General features: G+C 47.8%; 1 protein-coding gene across 1 annotated transcript; it reads left to right on the top strand.

Moving 5' to 3' along the window:
* The first annotated feature begins 3,642 nt into the window (after positions 1-3,642).
* Positions 3,643-4,909, top strand: LOC119321245. The gene is made up of 2 exons (XM_037595016.1): positions 3,643-4,044; positions 4,238-4,909. Exons 1-2 carry the CDS (start codon positions 3,643-3,645, stop codon positions 4,907-4,909), a joined length of 1,074 nt encoding a protein of 357 aa, XP_037450913.1.
* Positions 4,910-15,636: the final 10,727 nt, after the last annotated feature.

Here is a 15,636-nt window from a genome sequence, read left to right as displayed (position 1 = left end):
CTTATTGTGGACCTATGGAAAAATATCTCAAAACTTGAAGGTGAAACTCTGCCACAAGCCAATGTCTAAATAGCTGAGAAGTACGAAGAAATGCAAAACTCCATGTCAGAAGAAAATGAAGAATTATTTGCACTTCGATACGCGAGAAGAAAAGATACTTGAACTCCTCCAACAAGAATCTTGATGAACTCTTGAAGAATGAATTAAATCATGAAGAATCACCATGAAGAACTGCGGTGACAAAAGGATGATGAGATATAACGAAGTATGAAAGAATAAAATGAGCCTTGTGGTGATTTAGATGGAGGTTCCGGCAAAATGAGCCACCATCTCAGGTTCTTGTTGCACTGCAGAAGCTTGTTGTCTCACTGGTTCTGAACGGGTCCGAATCTTCAAGTGTCATGCACATTTACCGCAACTTAAAAAATGGGTCAGTGCGGAGGTATTATTTGTCTTGACTGACCTTCATTTGCACTTGGGGGCACCATCTGTCTTACGCTTTTGGCTTTGGGCCGTCCCAGGTCGTGGTCAGCGTGGCACATAATAGAGACGACAGCAAGAGGGGCCTGAAAATCGCCAAACTCGCTGGTCTGTTATGGTGTTTCGATTATCAGCAGGCACATAAAAAAAAAAAGAGGCACATGCGTACACACCTGAGAAAAATAGCCAGACGTATTGGCGCCCTGCCTACCCGTCCGTTCGGTCTGGGGCCATGATCTGGCATCACTGTCACGGATCACGGCAAACCTTATTTGACGCTCGTTAGCGTCAGAATGTTGTGCTTTCGCTGAGAGAGCCATCGGTTGGGCCGGCCCATGTACGGGATTAGCGTTTACCGTTCGATGCGTTCGCTGCCGCTTCCTTCTCTATTCCTTGCGGGTTTTTTTTTCGTTTTTCTTCTACGATTTTTTCTTCCAGTGTTTTCACTGTTTTGCCCAGTTTTCAGTTGTTTTCGTCCTGTTTTTTATTTTTCTTTTTTGGTTCCTTTTTTCTTTTATGTTTCCTTTTTATTTTCTCTTTCTGTTTTTCTTCTCTTTATTACGCATTATATAAAAAATTCACCGCGTATTACAAAAATCTCCATCATATTAAGAAAATGTTCATCGTATATTATGAAATAGTGCACCTTGCATTCTAAAATTGTTCATCGTGTACTACAAAAATGTTCATAGTATATTATGAAATTGTTCAACGTATATTAAAAAAAGCTCATTGTGTATTTAAAATTTGTTCATCATATATAAAATTTTTGTTCAACGTATACTACAAAATGTTCAGTTGTGTATTTTAAAAATCTTCCAGTGTTTGTTTAAAAAAAAGGTCTCTGTATTTTAAAGTTTGTTCAACGCATATTATAAAAATATTTATTTTAAAAAATAACATGATTTGCCGCTGCCTTTTATACTTTAAGATAGGCGCTGCAACTTTACTGTTGTAGGTAGCTAGCTCGGCTGGTTGGCTCGCTTGGATCCAGAATGAGGTCGGTAGTTCGATCCCAACTTGTGAGCTTCATTTTCGAATTTTTGCTCGACACATGCTTATTGGGTCGGCCCGTTTGCGCTTCGCTTCAGCAAAGCCGCGTTGCTCGGACGCTCACGGGCAGCGTATATGAGCTCTCATGGATCACGTCTCGGCTAGACAAGGCGAGGAGACCCTCTGTCCCTCTAATTAGAGCATCTACAGCCGGGCGTTCCAAATCCGTTTCAAACGTCCGGGCGGACTGACCGGTCACAAAAAACCGACCCATCTGAACACCTCAAACCATCCTGAGACGTCCAGACTGTTCGGCGCCCCTCATATCCAGCCCAAATATGAGGCGGCCCGAGCATGCCCGGACGCGTTCGCCTGACAAGCCCGGCCCATTACCGACCCCATAGTTGTCCCACAAAAAACCCTATCCGGCTCCTCGCTCCAAACCCTAACTCACTCCACTCTCCTCTCTCGTTCTGTCATCTCCTCTTCCCGCATCGATTTCGATCGAATTCAATTCGGCCCAATGTCGAGCTCCAGCAGCCGCTCCAACTCCGAGCTGGATCCCGACTTTCAACTGGCCCTCCGCATTGCCTTGGAGCGATCCAAGGTGGAGACCGGGGGCAACTCCGGGTCTGCAGCGTCCCTGTAGACGCAGCTCCCCGCCGACGTAGCACGGACGCCGATGCTGGCCCCTCCCGGCATGTGCGCGGCTCCGATAGGCCTGCGCAGTCCGCGCCTCCCCTACGTCGTCCCCTGCCCCAGCCGGCTGCTACTTCCTCACGTGGACAGCTATGGGTGTTTGTGCCCGCCCCGCCGGCCCGGACATGCATGCTGGAATCGGTGGCGCGCGCCGCCCGCCGCGAGAGGCAGCGGGAAAGGGAGAGGAAGGAGGTGGAGCAGTCCGTGCGCCGCTGCCGCGGGATGCAGGAGGAGCCCGATAAGGGTGCGCGGCTCCTCGATTGGGTCTACCGCCGGTCGCTTACGACCGCGGAGACGGACGCACGGCGGCTCCGCCAGAAGAACACCAAGGCGCTCCGGGTTGCCATTGAGCAGTCTGAGCGCGAGGCGACTCAGCTCGCGAAGCTCAAGCGGCACCAGGACAAGGCCATCCAGCGGACGAAAGGGCTCATCATCGTCTCCGACACCTCCTCCGACGACGACGACCACGGCTCCTCGTTCGACGACTCAGACGATCCTCCACGAGCCACCGACGCCTACAGCCGTGGGGACCGGAAGAGCAAAGGGCCAGCGAGGAAGTGGTGAACCTTCTCCTTTTTAATTTCAAGTTTTTAGTAATCTAGTTTAAACTTGTCTGTCGATTATGTGGATTATGTGAACTTTGGCGATCTTTTGAAGATCGGAATGTGCATTTCTATGTCCGTTTGATGATCTACGTTGTTTAGTTCTACGTTGCATGCTTTAGTATGGATATAGGGTACCGGATATGAGATACACAGACGTGGACGACGGGATTTGAGGAGTGCCCGACCAGTGCACGTGGAAGCGTACGGGCGCGTCTGCACGCATTTGAGGGCCCGGATTTGCTATCTGCGGCTGTAGATGCTCTTACGGAGATGCTGGAGTTGCCATTGGCGTAGACGAGGGCATGTTTGGTTGCCCGCATCGAGCCCAACCAGGCCCGCGCGGGAAGGGAGAGGCCCGTTTGGTTGCCTGGTTTTCCTGTTGGGCCTGCATCGCACGCTTCTCAAAGCAGCCCAGAGCCCGGCTCGCTAGAATCGCTCGGATCGGCAGTTTCTTGCGAGCCAGGCTGAGTGTAGCGTGAGGTCGCACGGGCGGGAGCAAGGCGAGGGCGAGGGGGGATGGCGGGAGATGGAAATCTGGCGCGCCGTCCCGGCGCCAAATTAGCCTCACCCCCTTTCACTCGCTCACCCATAGCCACTGCCTCCCTTTCTTCCCTACTGCCTCACCACCGGCTGCGCCTGCAATTTCAGATCTGCACTATAGGCGGCGGCGGCGGCGTTTGCGGCGGATCTAGTGCTCCCCTTACTGTTGGCCACCGTCTGGTCGACCTAGTCTGTGCCATGGCTCCCCCTACGCCGTCCTCGTCTCTGATGCCAGTAAGCAGCGCTCCCTCCCCCCTTTATTAGGCCGTTAAGCTAGGTGGAGGATCGATTTCCCACTGAATGAACCGTCGATGTTGACTAGGTTATGTACGCACGGATGAGGCTGATAATCCAGGCAGCAGCACTGATTAGTGTGATTCAGGCATGGGTCATGTTCATGCACCAAAGAGCTGTTCGTCGTGCTGGGAGACCTTTGGTCCGCTATGGTCCATTGTTTCCCCGGGAACAGGAGAGTATCCAAAATCTAAACTACATCTACAACTGCAATGACGTCGAGGCTTTGTGGATGCTTAGAATGAAAAGAGCACCATTTGCCAGGCTTGTCGAGACCTTCAGGAGCAGGGGCCTGTTACAAGATAGCATCAACACTAGTGTCGAAGAGCAAGTGGTCATGTTCCTCCATGTTGTTGGCCATAACCAGAGGTTCTGGGTCATTCACAACACGTTCAGGGGATCAATGGAGACCATCTCTAGGTACTTCAAGCAAGTGCTTTTTGCTGTTGGGGAGCTTAGAGGAGAGATGATCAGGAGACCATCTGGCCAGACTCCACCCAAGATTCGCGGAACCCAAGATGGTATCCTACTTCAAGGTGAGCATTGACAATATACACTTTCCATGGCTTGATATGCTTGTATTGTTCAAGTTGAGCACTAACACAGGCTAGTGATGCCATTTTCAGGATTGCATTGGGGCAATAGATGGTACTCATGTCACTGCCAGAGTTCCTAGGTCACAGTCTGTAGCATACAGGGGGAGGAAGCACTACACAAGCCAGAATGTGCTTGCTGCTGTTGACTTTGATCTGAAGTTCACATATGTGCTGGCTGGCTGGGAAGGGTCAGCGCATGATGTTAACATTCTCACTGATAGCATGAGTCGACCTGATGAGATCAACATCCCTGACGGCAAGTTCTACCTTGGAGATGCTGGCTATGCATGTCGGACGGGTATTCTTCCACCCTTGAGGGAAACAAGGTACCATCTCAACGAGTTCTCTGGTAGGAACTTTCCTAGGACTGCACATGAGCTGTTTAATCTCAGACACTCCAGCCTTAGAGTAACTGTTGAGAGGGCATTTGGAGCTCTGAAGAATAGGTTTAAGATCCTAGATCAGAAGCCATTCCACCCATACTCCACTCAGGTTAAGCTAGTTCTTGCTTGTTGCATTCTGCATAACTGGATCCTCCAATGGGGCTTTGATGAACATGTGCCTGAGGAGGAAGAGGTCGAGCCTGACAATGTTGTTAGCTCTGGCCATGGTGTGGAGGCATTTGACAATGACGCTTGGAAGAACAAAAGGTTGGAGTGGGCAGAGGCGATGTGGCTTAACAAAGGTCAGTGCAGGATTTGAAGAACATGAGGAGGAAGAAGAAGCAGCAATATCAAAAGCAGAAGAGGAAGAGGAAGAACTGGTAGCAGCAACACCGATGAACTACCCCCTATTTAGCCAATGTCTCTTATTAATTTGAACTGTCATTTAATAGTAGTTAGGAAGAACTGTCATTTGTTTAACTAGCTGGCACTATGTTCAGATTATGTGTGGTAAGGTCACCACTAGTTAGAAGTGGTGACAACACCTTATGCAGGTTGCAACCAAACACCATGTCATATGTGCGCCTAATGCAATGCGGGCAACCAAACGCTTGGTCAAAAATGGTTGTCTCATGCAACTAGGGGCATGCAGGCAACCAAACTATGTGCATCTGGTTTTTTTGGCCTGCACCCCCTCAAATCGGCTCAATAGAGCCAGGTTCGCCGGGCCAGGCTGAATCGGCAATGTAACCAAACACGCCCCAAGTGTATTTCATCCACCTGCTGATTTGGCGTTTCTCAGGTGTATGGACCGTGACAATATGCTAGACACTAGCAATTTGGATGCCAATCTCGCCGTGTACAGAGCTTTGTGGTTCCATCTCTATTGGTGACCCCACTTCATCATTTCCCTATCAAAGTTGACGATTCCTCAAACTCATACCGTCTTCCCGAAGAGGCCTCGCGCCAATGAGGCTTGGCATGGGGAGGCCAACCCACGAGAAGAACCGGTGCATAACTGGAGACATGCTCGGCCCGACCACGAGAGATCACTCACTCCCACCAAGGAAGGCAGAGCGGGCTCGAAGATCATTGCCACACAAAGAAGTCGTCACGAGCACTATGCTCTACAAGGAGGCCCTGGGACCGTTCTCCAAGTTACTTTGGTGACAAGGAAAGTGAGAGCAAGTCTCTAGGTGAACAACATTGTCAACAAGGAGTCAAAAGGTGTGACGCCCTCGATTCAATCATACACTAATCATACACGCAAATGTGTACGATCAAGATCAAGGACTCACGGGAAGATATCACAACACAACTCTAGACACAAATTAAAATAATACAAGCTTTATATTACAAGCCAGGGGACTCGAGGGCTCGAATACATAAGCTCGAATACACAAGAGTCAGCGGAAGCAACATTATCTGAGTATAGACATGAGTTAAACAAATTTGCCTTAAGAAGGCTAGCACAAAAGCAACATGATTGAAAAGGCAAGGCCTCCTGCCTGGGAGCCTCCTAACTACTCCTGGTCATCGGTGGTCTCCGTCACGTGGTAGTAGGCACCCTCGAGGGTAGTAGAAGTCGTCAAAGGTGGCATCTGGCTCCTGGACTCCACCATCTGGTTGCAACAACCAGCAGGAAGAAAGAAGGGGGGAAAGGGGTAGCAAAGCAACTGTGAGTACTCATCCAAAGTACTCGCAAGCAAGGATCTACACTACATGTGCAACATTATCAATGAAATGGGATGTATCTATGGACTGGGATGCAGAAATGCCAGAATAGAGAGAAGGCCTAGTCCTATCGAAGACTAGCATCTTCTGGAAACCACCATCTTGCAGCAAACAAGAGGGAGTAGAGTAGCATAAAGTAAAGTAGTAGTAGTGTTATCAACCTCGGCCAGAGATCCTTTCTCGACTCCCTGTGAGAAAGCAATCCCAAAGCCATACTATCCAATTTTCATCACAATCCAATCCTCATCACCATCCAATTCTCATCACAAGTATCCAGTTCTAGTTGTATCGATCGGGATACAACTCCGAGTGTCCGTTACCGTAGGACAGGCTATTGATAGATGTTTTCTTCCCTGCAGGGGTGCACCAACTTACCCATCACGCTCGATTAACTCCGGCCGGACACACTTTCCTGGGTCATGCCCGGCCTCGGCCAAACAATACGCTGCAACCCGACCTAGACTTAATAGAGAGGTCAAGCACGCCGGACTAAACCTATGCCCCCAGGGGTCATGGGCCATCTCCCTGGGAACTCCTACACGTTGCGTACGCGGCCGGTGAGCAGACCTAGCCTCCCTTATACAAGTGAAGGCGTAACCAGTCCAACCCGACGCGCGCTGCTCAGTCGCTGACGTCTATTAAGCTTCGGCTGATGCATACGACGCAGAACACCCATACTATGCCCACGTGATGGTTAATGCTATCAGGCCAGAGGCCCCTCGGATCAAATATCCAAACCGTTAGTGTGTTGGTAGTGCGATCACGAGCAGAGACTCACGAAAGATGTGACCCCGTCGCCTCGTCTCGAGGACTTGCGGCAAGGGCTAAGAATGCTCGGCCACGCCTCGTATTCAACTCTCGGGTACCCTCCAAGTCAACCCGTCTCCACATCGCTCGCAATTATGCTCGCGTGGGTACCCCTCAGGGTCGACCCGTATTTAGTAACATGATTCAGTGTAAAGTCATAGTAATCATAATAACTATGTGTCTAAACATCAAGGGGAAAACCCGAGGAATCACCCTCGATGAATTCCACTCGATGTAATCATCAAGGTGAACGTAAGAGGAATCACCCCTGAGGTTCACACTTGAGGGGTTGCACGACAGAGTCGTATCGGAAGTGGTTAAGATGGAATCACCCTCGATGACCATGACCGAATAACTACAATACAGGGTTAACATCCGAAGTGCTATAGAGGTCTCACCTTCGTCACTCGATAGTAATCCAGCAGTGTCGAGCAACTAAGGGGAACATGATGTGTGGTGCCAGGGCCTGGTCTTCGATCCCATTGATCGGGTCTTCAATGATGAAGCAGGGGCAACAAGGACAAGGTGGGGGTCACTGATGGATCACTAACCAACCTATACTAAGCAGTTTAGGATAAGCAGGTAAGGTAACAATAAGCAGGTTACAAAAGCAGGCTATGCATCAGAATAAGAGCAAACAATAACAATAGCAAAATCTAATGCAAGCATGAGATAAAGGAATGTGCGATATCGGGGTGATCAAAGGGGGGGGGGCTTGCCTGGTTGTTCTGGCAAGAAAGAGGGGTCGTCGGTGACGTAGTCGATCACAGGGGCATCAACATCGTCACGGGGTCTACCGAAGAGAAGAAGGGGGAGAAACAGTAAATACATAGCAAGCAAGTGCATAACAGGACAATAGCCAGAGCTAGACGTGTTCTTACATGGTGCTACACGATGTCGGTGAAGGGGGAAGTCAACCGGGAATGTTTTCCCGGTTCCGGACCTATGTCACACAGATGACCGGAGGGGAAATGTTCCATGTTCAGATAGTTAGAGGCATCCGACAGGTAAACGGACCGCGTATTCGGATTCGTTGGATTTTTCTGAGCAACTTTCATGTAGAAAACATTTTCATCAGAGTTATGGTTTATTTTCTATGAATTTTCAAAGATTAAACAATTTTCTGGAATTACATAAATTAACAGAAAAGGAAAATGACATCAGCATGACATATGTGTGACGTCAGCAGTCAACAGTCCGGTTGACTAGTCAAAACCGACATGGGGGACCCACCTGTCATAGACAGTGGGTTAAACAGAGTTCAAACTAATCTAAATTTAGTTAGTAAAGCTACTGGGCCCACCTGTCAGCGTCTAGTTAAGCAAATTAATTTATTATAAAATCCTTTAGCTAATTAGTGGTGGTGGGGCCCATTTGTCAGCAGCTGGGCTAGTCCAGTCAGTAGAGCTGACCGGTCAATAGGCCGGCCGGGCCCCTGGGGCCCATGGGTCAGTGACCTAGGTGGTGGCCCGGGGGTTGGCCCACACGGCGCCAGCTCAACGGAGCTGCCGGAGTGGCTCCGGCGAGCTCGTGCGCAGCGGCCGAGCGCCGACGAGGTCGGAAATCGCCTACGGTTCACCATTTCGCGTGCCACGACTTGCGTTCGAAAGCTAGGAGGGAGCCGCGTCGAGTGGTGCTGCTAGACTACGCCGGGGAGGCCGAAAACATCGCCGGCGTCGAGCTTGGCGGCGGTGGCTTTCGAGCGTGCTTGCGCTCGTCGCTGCAGGGCACGGCAAGGACCGTGGAAGGTGGTGTTGAGCACGATGCCGTGCTCGTCCCAGCTGGACGGAGAGTGTGGACACGGCGACGAGTACAGAGGCGGAGGCGCGCTACGGCCAGGATGGTAGCTACAGCTAGGGGCGCGGTGAGGCAATGAAGGAGAAGGGAGAGGACGGAGTGGAGCTCACCGAGCGGTCAAGAAAGACCCTTGGTGGCTTAGGAGCAGCAGAGCTCGCCGGGAAGGAAGGGGATCGCCGGCGGCCATCGAGGAAGAAGACGATGCATGCGGCGATAGTGGAGCTCCCCCGCTCCGATCCAAGGGCATAGGCGACGTAGGTGAAGGCACCGCGCTACTGGACATGCGCAAACAGCGCGGGGTGGCCGGCGGACGCGCCTATGGCGAGGACTAGGCGACGGCGTCGTCGGCCCTTCTCCAAATCCGCGGAGAGGGAGAGGGGGAGAAATGGATGAGGACGCCAGGGGAGTGGGGTGGTGCAAGTGGAGGCGGGGATCGAGGAGGCGAGGAGGCGCAGGCCTTATCCCCTCGCCCGGGCGTCGCCGGCGAGGCGGGTCCGGCGGGGACAGCGCCTGTAGCGACTCGGGTCGTTGAACAGTGCGAGGGGGAAACGACCGAGGAGGGGGAATGGGCTGCCAGCTGGAGTGGGCCGGCCGAGGTGGGTGTAGTCCAGGGAGGGGGGGTTGCTCTCTCTCTCCCTTTTCCTTTTCTTTTAGTTTTTCTTTTTATTTTCAGCAGCTTTTGCATTTTCTTTTTAGCCAATAATGACTTTGCAAAATTATGCCACTAGCCAAAACATTTTCAAAGAATTAAAGTGCACTGCCACAAAAATATTGTGAGACTTTTGAAATAGTTTGCCAATTTTATAAATTAAAAAGGCATTTAATATATTGCTTAGGTCACTGTTTTAAGTAGTTTAGGCCAGTTAAGCCCTTTGCAAAAATGTTGGTTCACCACCAATATTGGATGTGGATTATTTGGCACATGATGAACATTTTAGTTTTCATGTTTGAGCAATTTTGAAAATTTGACTTTAGATTGGATTTGAATTTGAATCGTGATTTGGATCAAGTGAAGATTAGCAACAGTAACATGATGACACGGCACCATTAACAGGGGATTACTATAGCATGACAGTGGGGGTGTTACAAATCTCCTCCACTACAAGAAATCTCATCCCGAGATTTTAAGAGGTGGAGTAAGAGGAAATTTCTGGTTAGGAAATTCTAACATATCTTCTTGGTCTTGGTTGCTCTTCTCGAACAGGTCAATCCATTGTGTTGAAGTATTCAATTAAATGCATTAGGGCATCATGATGAAATCATCATTCTTCCTTCAGGATCTCCAACGTACTTATGAAGGAACAAGGGCTAACCTCGGAAGAACGGTCCTCCACAATGTTGATTAACTAGTAGATAACTAAAGGAATGTGGTAGAAAGTAACTCTCGGATTGATCTTAAGAAAACATCGAGAGAGAAATAAGAAGGCACCCTAAGAAATTTTGAGTGCGCAATCGTATGATGCCTAATCAGAAGGCGAAAGGGGTTCAGAGCAACGAAAAGAAATATTGCATCTGATACCAGAATAGATCATCCATAGGACGGTGGCTCGTGAATTTCATACGAAGCCAAGTGCAAAGGATACTTCAGAATCAAGGTTGTTCAGGAGAGTCAGGTTTCGATCCTGAGGAACTGTGGGTTATGGGCCCACCATGTGGGTTAAAAATAGAGAGTGCGCTGACATCTTGCATGGTCATGATAGCAAGGCATCTCAGAGGATAGCCTGTTAGTTATGTTGGCAACAACATTGGTACCAAGGGCGAGGGACGAAGAGAACCATTTTCCTGCTCGTTGAACGAGGCAGACCAATAGGCAAGGTTCTCGTCCATCGGTGGCTACCAGAATGTCATCAACAATATCAACAGGGTCTTGCTGACAGAATTGTACAACGAGGTGTTTATATAAGCAGGAGAATATTACTTCTTAGATCATATAGATCACAAGAAAGGTTAAACCAAACAATGGAAAGGAAAATATGATTATCAGATTAAACAGAACAATGGAAAGGAAAATGTGTTAAAACACATATTTTAGGGGTATTTCCTTCCCAAGGACAAACATAGTATGATACCTGTGACAGGATATAATGTAGAAACCCCTCTAGGTAGGGGGAGAGAAATTTTCGTGACATTACCGATACAATGGTGTTTGGATAATTGAGAAAGAAACAATTAGCATTGGGATAAGTGTTCTTGTTGAAAATCGGAGTACCACAGACATGCTTCGAGATAGCATTGACATGGTCTTCAAGCAAAGGTCGGACTTGGATACAAAAAGGATTCATCAGGAACAACATATAGAATAAGTCTTTCAATTTCCTCCAGGAAGAATGGTTATCCTTGCAAAAGATATTATAATGATAGGTCCTCCAGCCAGGGGTGCTAGGCATGACATCATATTACCGGGTCGCCAAGGGACCAACAACATAACTCCTGGAAAGTTGTCCCAACCATCATATCTGACCGAGATTCAGATCCGATTGGTGTCATAATACCTCAGACTCGGGATGTCCGAGAAGAAAAGGTGCAACACAAATCGACGAAATGACATTGCAAGATTCTCGAGAAATGAACTATGGCAGCGGGTTCCTGAAGTAATAGTTCATCACTAAACCAAGGAGAGGACGAGGAGGTGGCTGATGAACTCAACGACAATTCTTTGAGATTTTCAAAAGATGGATTTCCACACTTATGTGAACAAGGAGATAACATTTGTCAGATCAAATGATGTAATGAGGTAAGCTCGAGGAAACCATACACAGTTAAACATTGGCTGAAAGGTGCACCCAAAATATGGACTTAGGTAACATGATCAATGTTAGTATGGTGATTCGATAACCAATGGTCCAAGAATGGAATATCGACCATTAACTTCAAAGCAATAGGGTTGCTAGAAGTTTTGAAGACGCACATCATAGTTCAATTGTCGGTTTTCCGGTTAGAAACAATTACGGGGACCAAGGAATGAACGGATATGGCAAGAAGTATCACCTGTATCAAGATCTCTTAAGAGGTGGTGAAATTCTCACGACTTTCTTGACATAATAGATGGTAATACTCCAAGGTAAAGAAGAACAAATGCTGGGTAGCAAGGATTGCAAGGTATAACACAAAACACGAACACATTTGTGTTAAACGGAAGGCAATAAAGTGGTCGATGATAACACAAATCATCGAGGGCAAGGATGGTATTTCTCAACAAGAATTCAACTAATATCCTGGAAGAGCTCATAAGGCTGATGATGATCACGACACATTTGTTGAGAGATTTCATGAAGATGTAATCAATCAGCGACGGCACCAAGTCAAAGGAATGATGAAGCAAAAGGTTATTGGAACCATGGGTACGACACAAACTCGAAATCAAGCTTGCTGTTCAAGGTGAAATGATATGCTGAGGAAAATGGATGTAAGCTTAGCTCATCTTTGAAAATTGTGCTCCGGTAAGAAGGACCAGGTGACACAGTTAAAATTTAGCGCCATAATGGTATAGCCGATCAGGCTAGGAATGACTTGACGGATTATTAAACTCGTAAGCAACAAAAATTACTTAGAGTTATAGAATCAGAGTGCGGAATCAATTCACTTATCGGTGTTCTCGAGTGATTAATAACTCAGATCCCCGGGGGAAATCTGAAATCGGTGAGAAGCAATACTAGATGAAGGCTCATATAGGAAGCAACACAGTTCTTTGATATTCTCGAGGTACCGGAGGGTAATACTCGAAGGAAGATCAAAATAGAGGTTGCGGAGATGCATTGATCTGCAAAAGACAAGTGCTTTAACTTGTCCGAGAAATGGAATTAAAGGGGAACAATCATGGTGAGAACCCGAGTTGCAAAGGACCAAACATAGATACCATATGAACTTATAATAAGGAGATTATTATATCACAAGAAGCTTCCATGATAAGTTCCACATTAGTTCCATGGGCATGAACACAAAGTTCAAGGTCGACTCCCACTTCTCCAATGCAAAACCTTCCTTTCACTTCTCGCTTTCGATGAATTTGTAGTGCGAAAGATTTATCTGGTGAAGCACCAGAAGAGTATGACTCACATCTCTTTCGAGTTCACACATATTAGGGAAGGCATAGGTTCAACCCGTAGGGGTATCTTAGGAACATATACCACTAATTTCAAGATTAAAATCTACCAGCTCAAAAGCAGAGTATGGTTGACAAAAGCAGATGATAGAATTTACCAAACGCATTATATGTCAGGGCAAAACTCACAAGTTTAATGAATAAGAAGGACATTGTCGGATAATAATCCAACCAAGGATATGGCGGTCCTCAATGGATCTGATGCGAGTATCGGTACTCAATCAGAAGAAGGAAAGAATGCAAAGAGGCATCAGATTATAGAAACATCTGAATAATCCGGCGTGTAAGTTGAAGGGAACTAGGTGGACAATCAATTACAACATGATTGGCCGAGATCCAACTCATGTCCAGAATGACGTATGAGCAGGGAGGTCAAATTTCAGGGTTCAACTGATGATTGCGAGCAACGCAACATATTGAATCAATAGGCTCAGGATGACAATGACAAAGTATGTCAATGAATATTGCCGAACATATGGATTTAACCATAATGCAGATAGACAAGACTTTCGGGAGCACTAGGCTGCAGAGGATCTTCGGGAGATTGAATTGTATTCAAAGAATTTTGTGAGACATATGATCAACTGGGGATGAACGAATCCCCGATAAGTGTGAGGAATTGTTGGTAGGGGTATTCAGGCAGAAAAGGAGCTGCAAGGCGGCAGGCGCAAAGGATTCTCAGAAAATCGCAAAGTATTTCAGGGTATCTTATAGTAACAAGAGCAATTGGAAATGAAGGTAAGGATGGCAAGTGTATATAGCTAGCCATGGGGATTTATCGGTGGTAGGGAATTGCAACGACAAAGGGCACAAGGGTCTCGGGAAAAGCATAGGAGAGTATCTTCAGAATCTTCTGGTGCACCAAGCGATCATCTGGAATGAAGGGCTCTCCGGGAGGAAAAGGTTACGGGAACCTAATGTTAGAGTTAATAAAATCATTTAACCCGAATAGAAGAGAGATTAGAATCCCAGAGTATAGGCGAGGAGTAAAAGATCCTACGTGGGCCCGTAAGCCACACAGCCAAGTTAGTAAAAGTTTTTCAGTGACTAGACTCGACTTCGGCCAAGGAGTTGGAAAGGGGGCTACCTACAGGCAGTCGGCTCTGATACCAACTTGTGATGCCCTCGATTCAATCATACACTAATCATACACGCAAATGTGTACGATCAAGATCAAGGACTCACGGGAAGATATCACAACACAACTCTAGACACAAATTAAAATAATACAAGCTTTATATTACAAGCCAGGGGCCTCGAGGGCTCGAATACATAAGCTCGAATACACAAGAGTCAGCGGAAGCAACATTATCTGAGTACAGACATGATTTAAACAAATTTGCCTTAAGAAGGCTAGCACAAAAGCAACATGATCGAAGAGGCAAGGCCTCATGCCTGGGAGCCTCCTAACTACTCCTGGTCATCGGTAGTCTCCGTCACGTGGTAGTAGGCACCCTCGAGGGTAGTAGAAGTCGTCAAAGGTGGCATCTGGCTCCTGGACTCCACCATCTGGTAGCAACAACCAAAAGGAAGAAAGAAGGGGGAAAAGGGGTAGCAAAGCAACCATGAGTACTCATCCAAAGTACTCGCAAGCAAGGATCTACATTACATATGCAACATTATCAATGAAATGGGATGTATCTGTGGACTGGGCTGCAGAAATGCCAGAATAGAGAGAAGGCCTAGTCCTATCGAAGACTAGCATCTTCTAGAAACCACCATCTTACAACAAATAAGAGGGAGTAGAGTAGCATAAAGTAAAGTAGTAGTAGTGTTATCAACCTCGGCCAAAGATCCTTTCTCGACTCCCTGTGAGAAAACAATCCCAGAGCCATACTATCCAATTGTCATCACAATCCAATCCTCATCACCATCCAATTCTCATCACAAGTATCCAGTTCTAGTTGTATCGATCGGGATACAACTCCGGGTGTCCGTTACCATAGGATAGGCTATCGATAGATGTTTTCTTCCCTGCAGGAGTGCACCAACTTACCCACCACGCTCGATTAAATCCGGCCGGACACACTTTCCTGGGTCATGCCCGGCCTCGGCCAAACAATACGCCGTAACCCGACCTAGACTTAATAGAGAGGTCAAGCACACCGGACTAAACCTATGCCCCCAGGGGTCATGGGCCATCTCCCCGAGAACTCCTGCATGTTGCGTACGCGGCCGATGAGCAGACCTAGCCTCCCTTATACAAGTGAAGGCGTAACCAGTCCAACCAGGCGCGCGCCGCTCACTCGCTGACGTCTATTAAGCTTCGGCTGATGCATACGACACAGAACACCCATACTATGCCCACGTGATGGTTAGTGCTATCAGGCCAGAGGCCCCTCGGATCAAATATCCAAACCGTTAGTGTGTTGGTAGTGCGGTCACGAGCAGAGACTCACGAAAGATGTGACCCCGTCGCCCCATCTCGAGGACTTGCGGCAAGAGCTAAGAATGCCTGGCCACGCCTCGTATTCAACTCTCGGGTACCCTCCAGGTCAACCCGTCTCCACATCACTCGCAATTATGCTCGCGCGGGTACCCCTCAAGGTCGACCCGTCTTTAGTAACATGATTCAGTGTAAATTCATAGTAATCATAGTAACGGTG

This window comes from Triticum dicoccoides, chromosome 6B (genome assembly GCF_002162155.2).
Source record: "Triticum dicoccoides isolate Atlit2015 ecotype Zavitan chromosome 6B, WEW_v2.0, whole genome shotgun sequence".
In the NCBI taxonomy this organism is placed as follows: domain Eukaryota; kingdom Viridiplantae; phylum Streptophyta; class Magnoliopsida; order Poales; family Poaceae; genus Triticum; species Triticum dicoccoides.
This window is presented reverse-complemented; position numbering and strand designations above follow the sequence as displayed.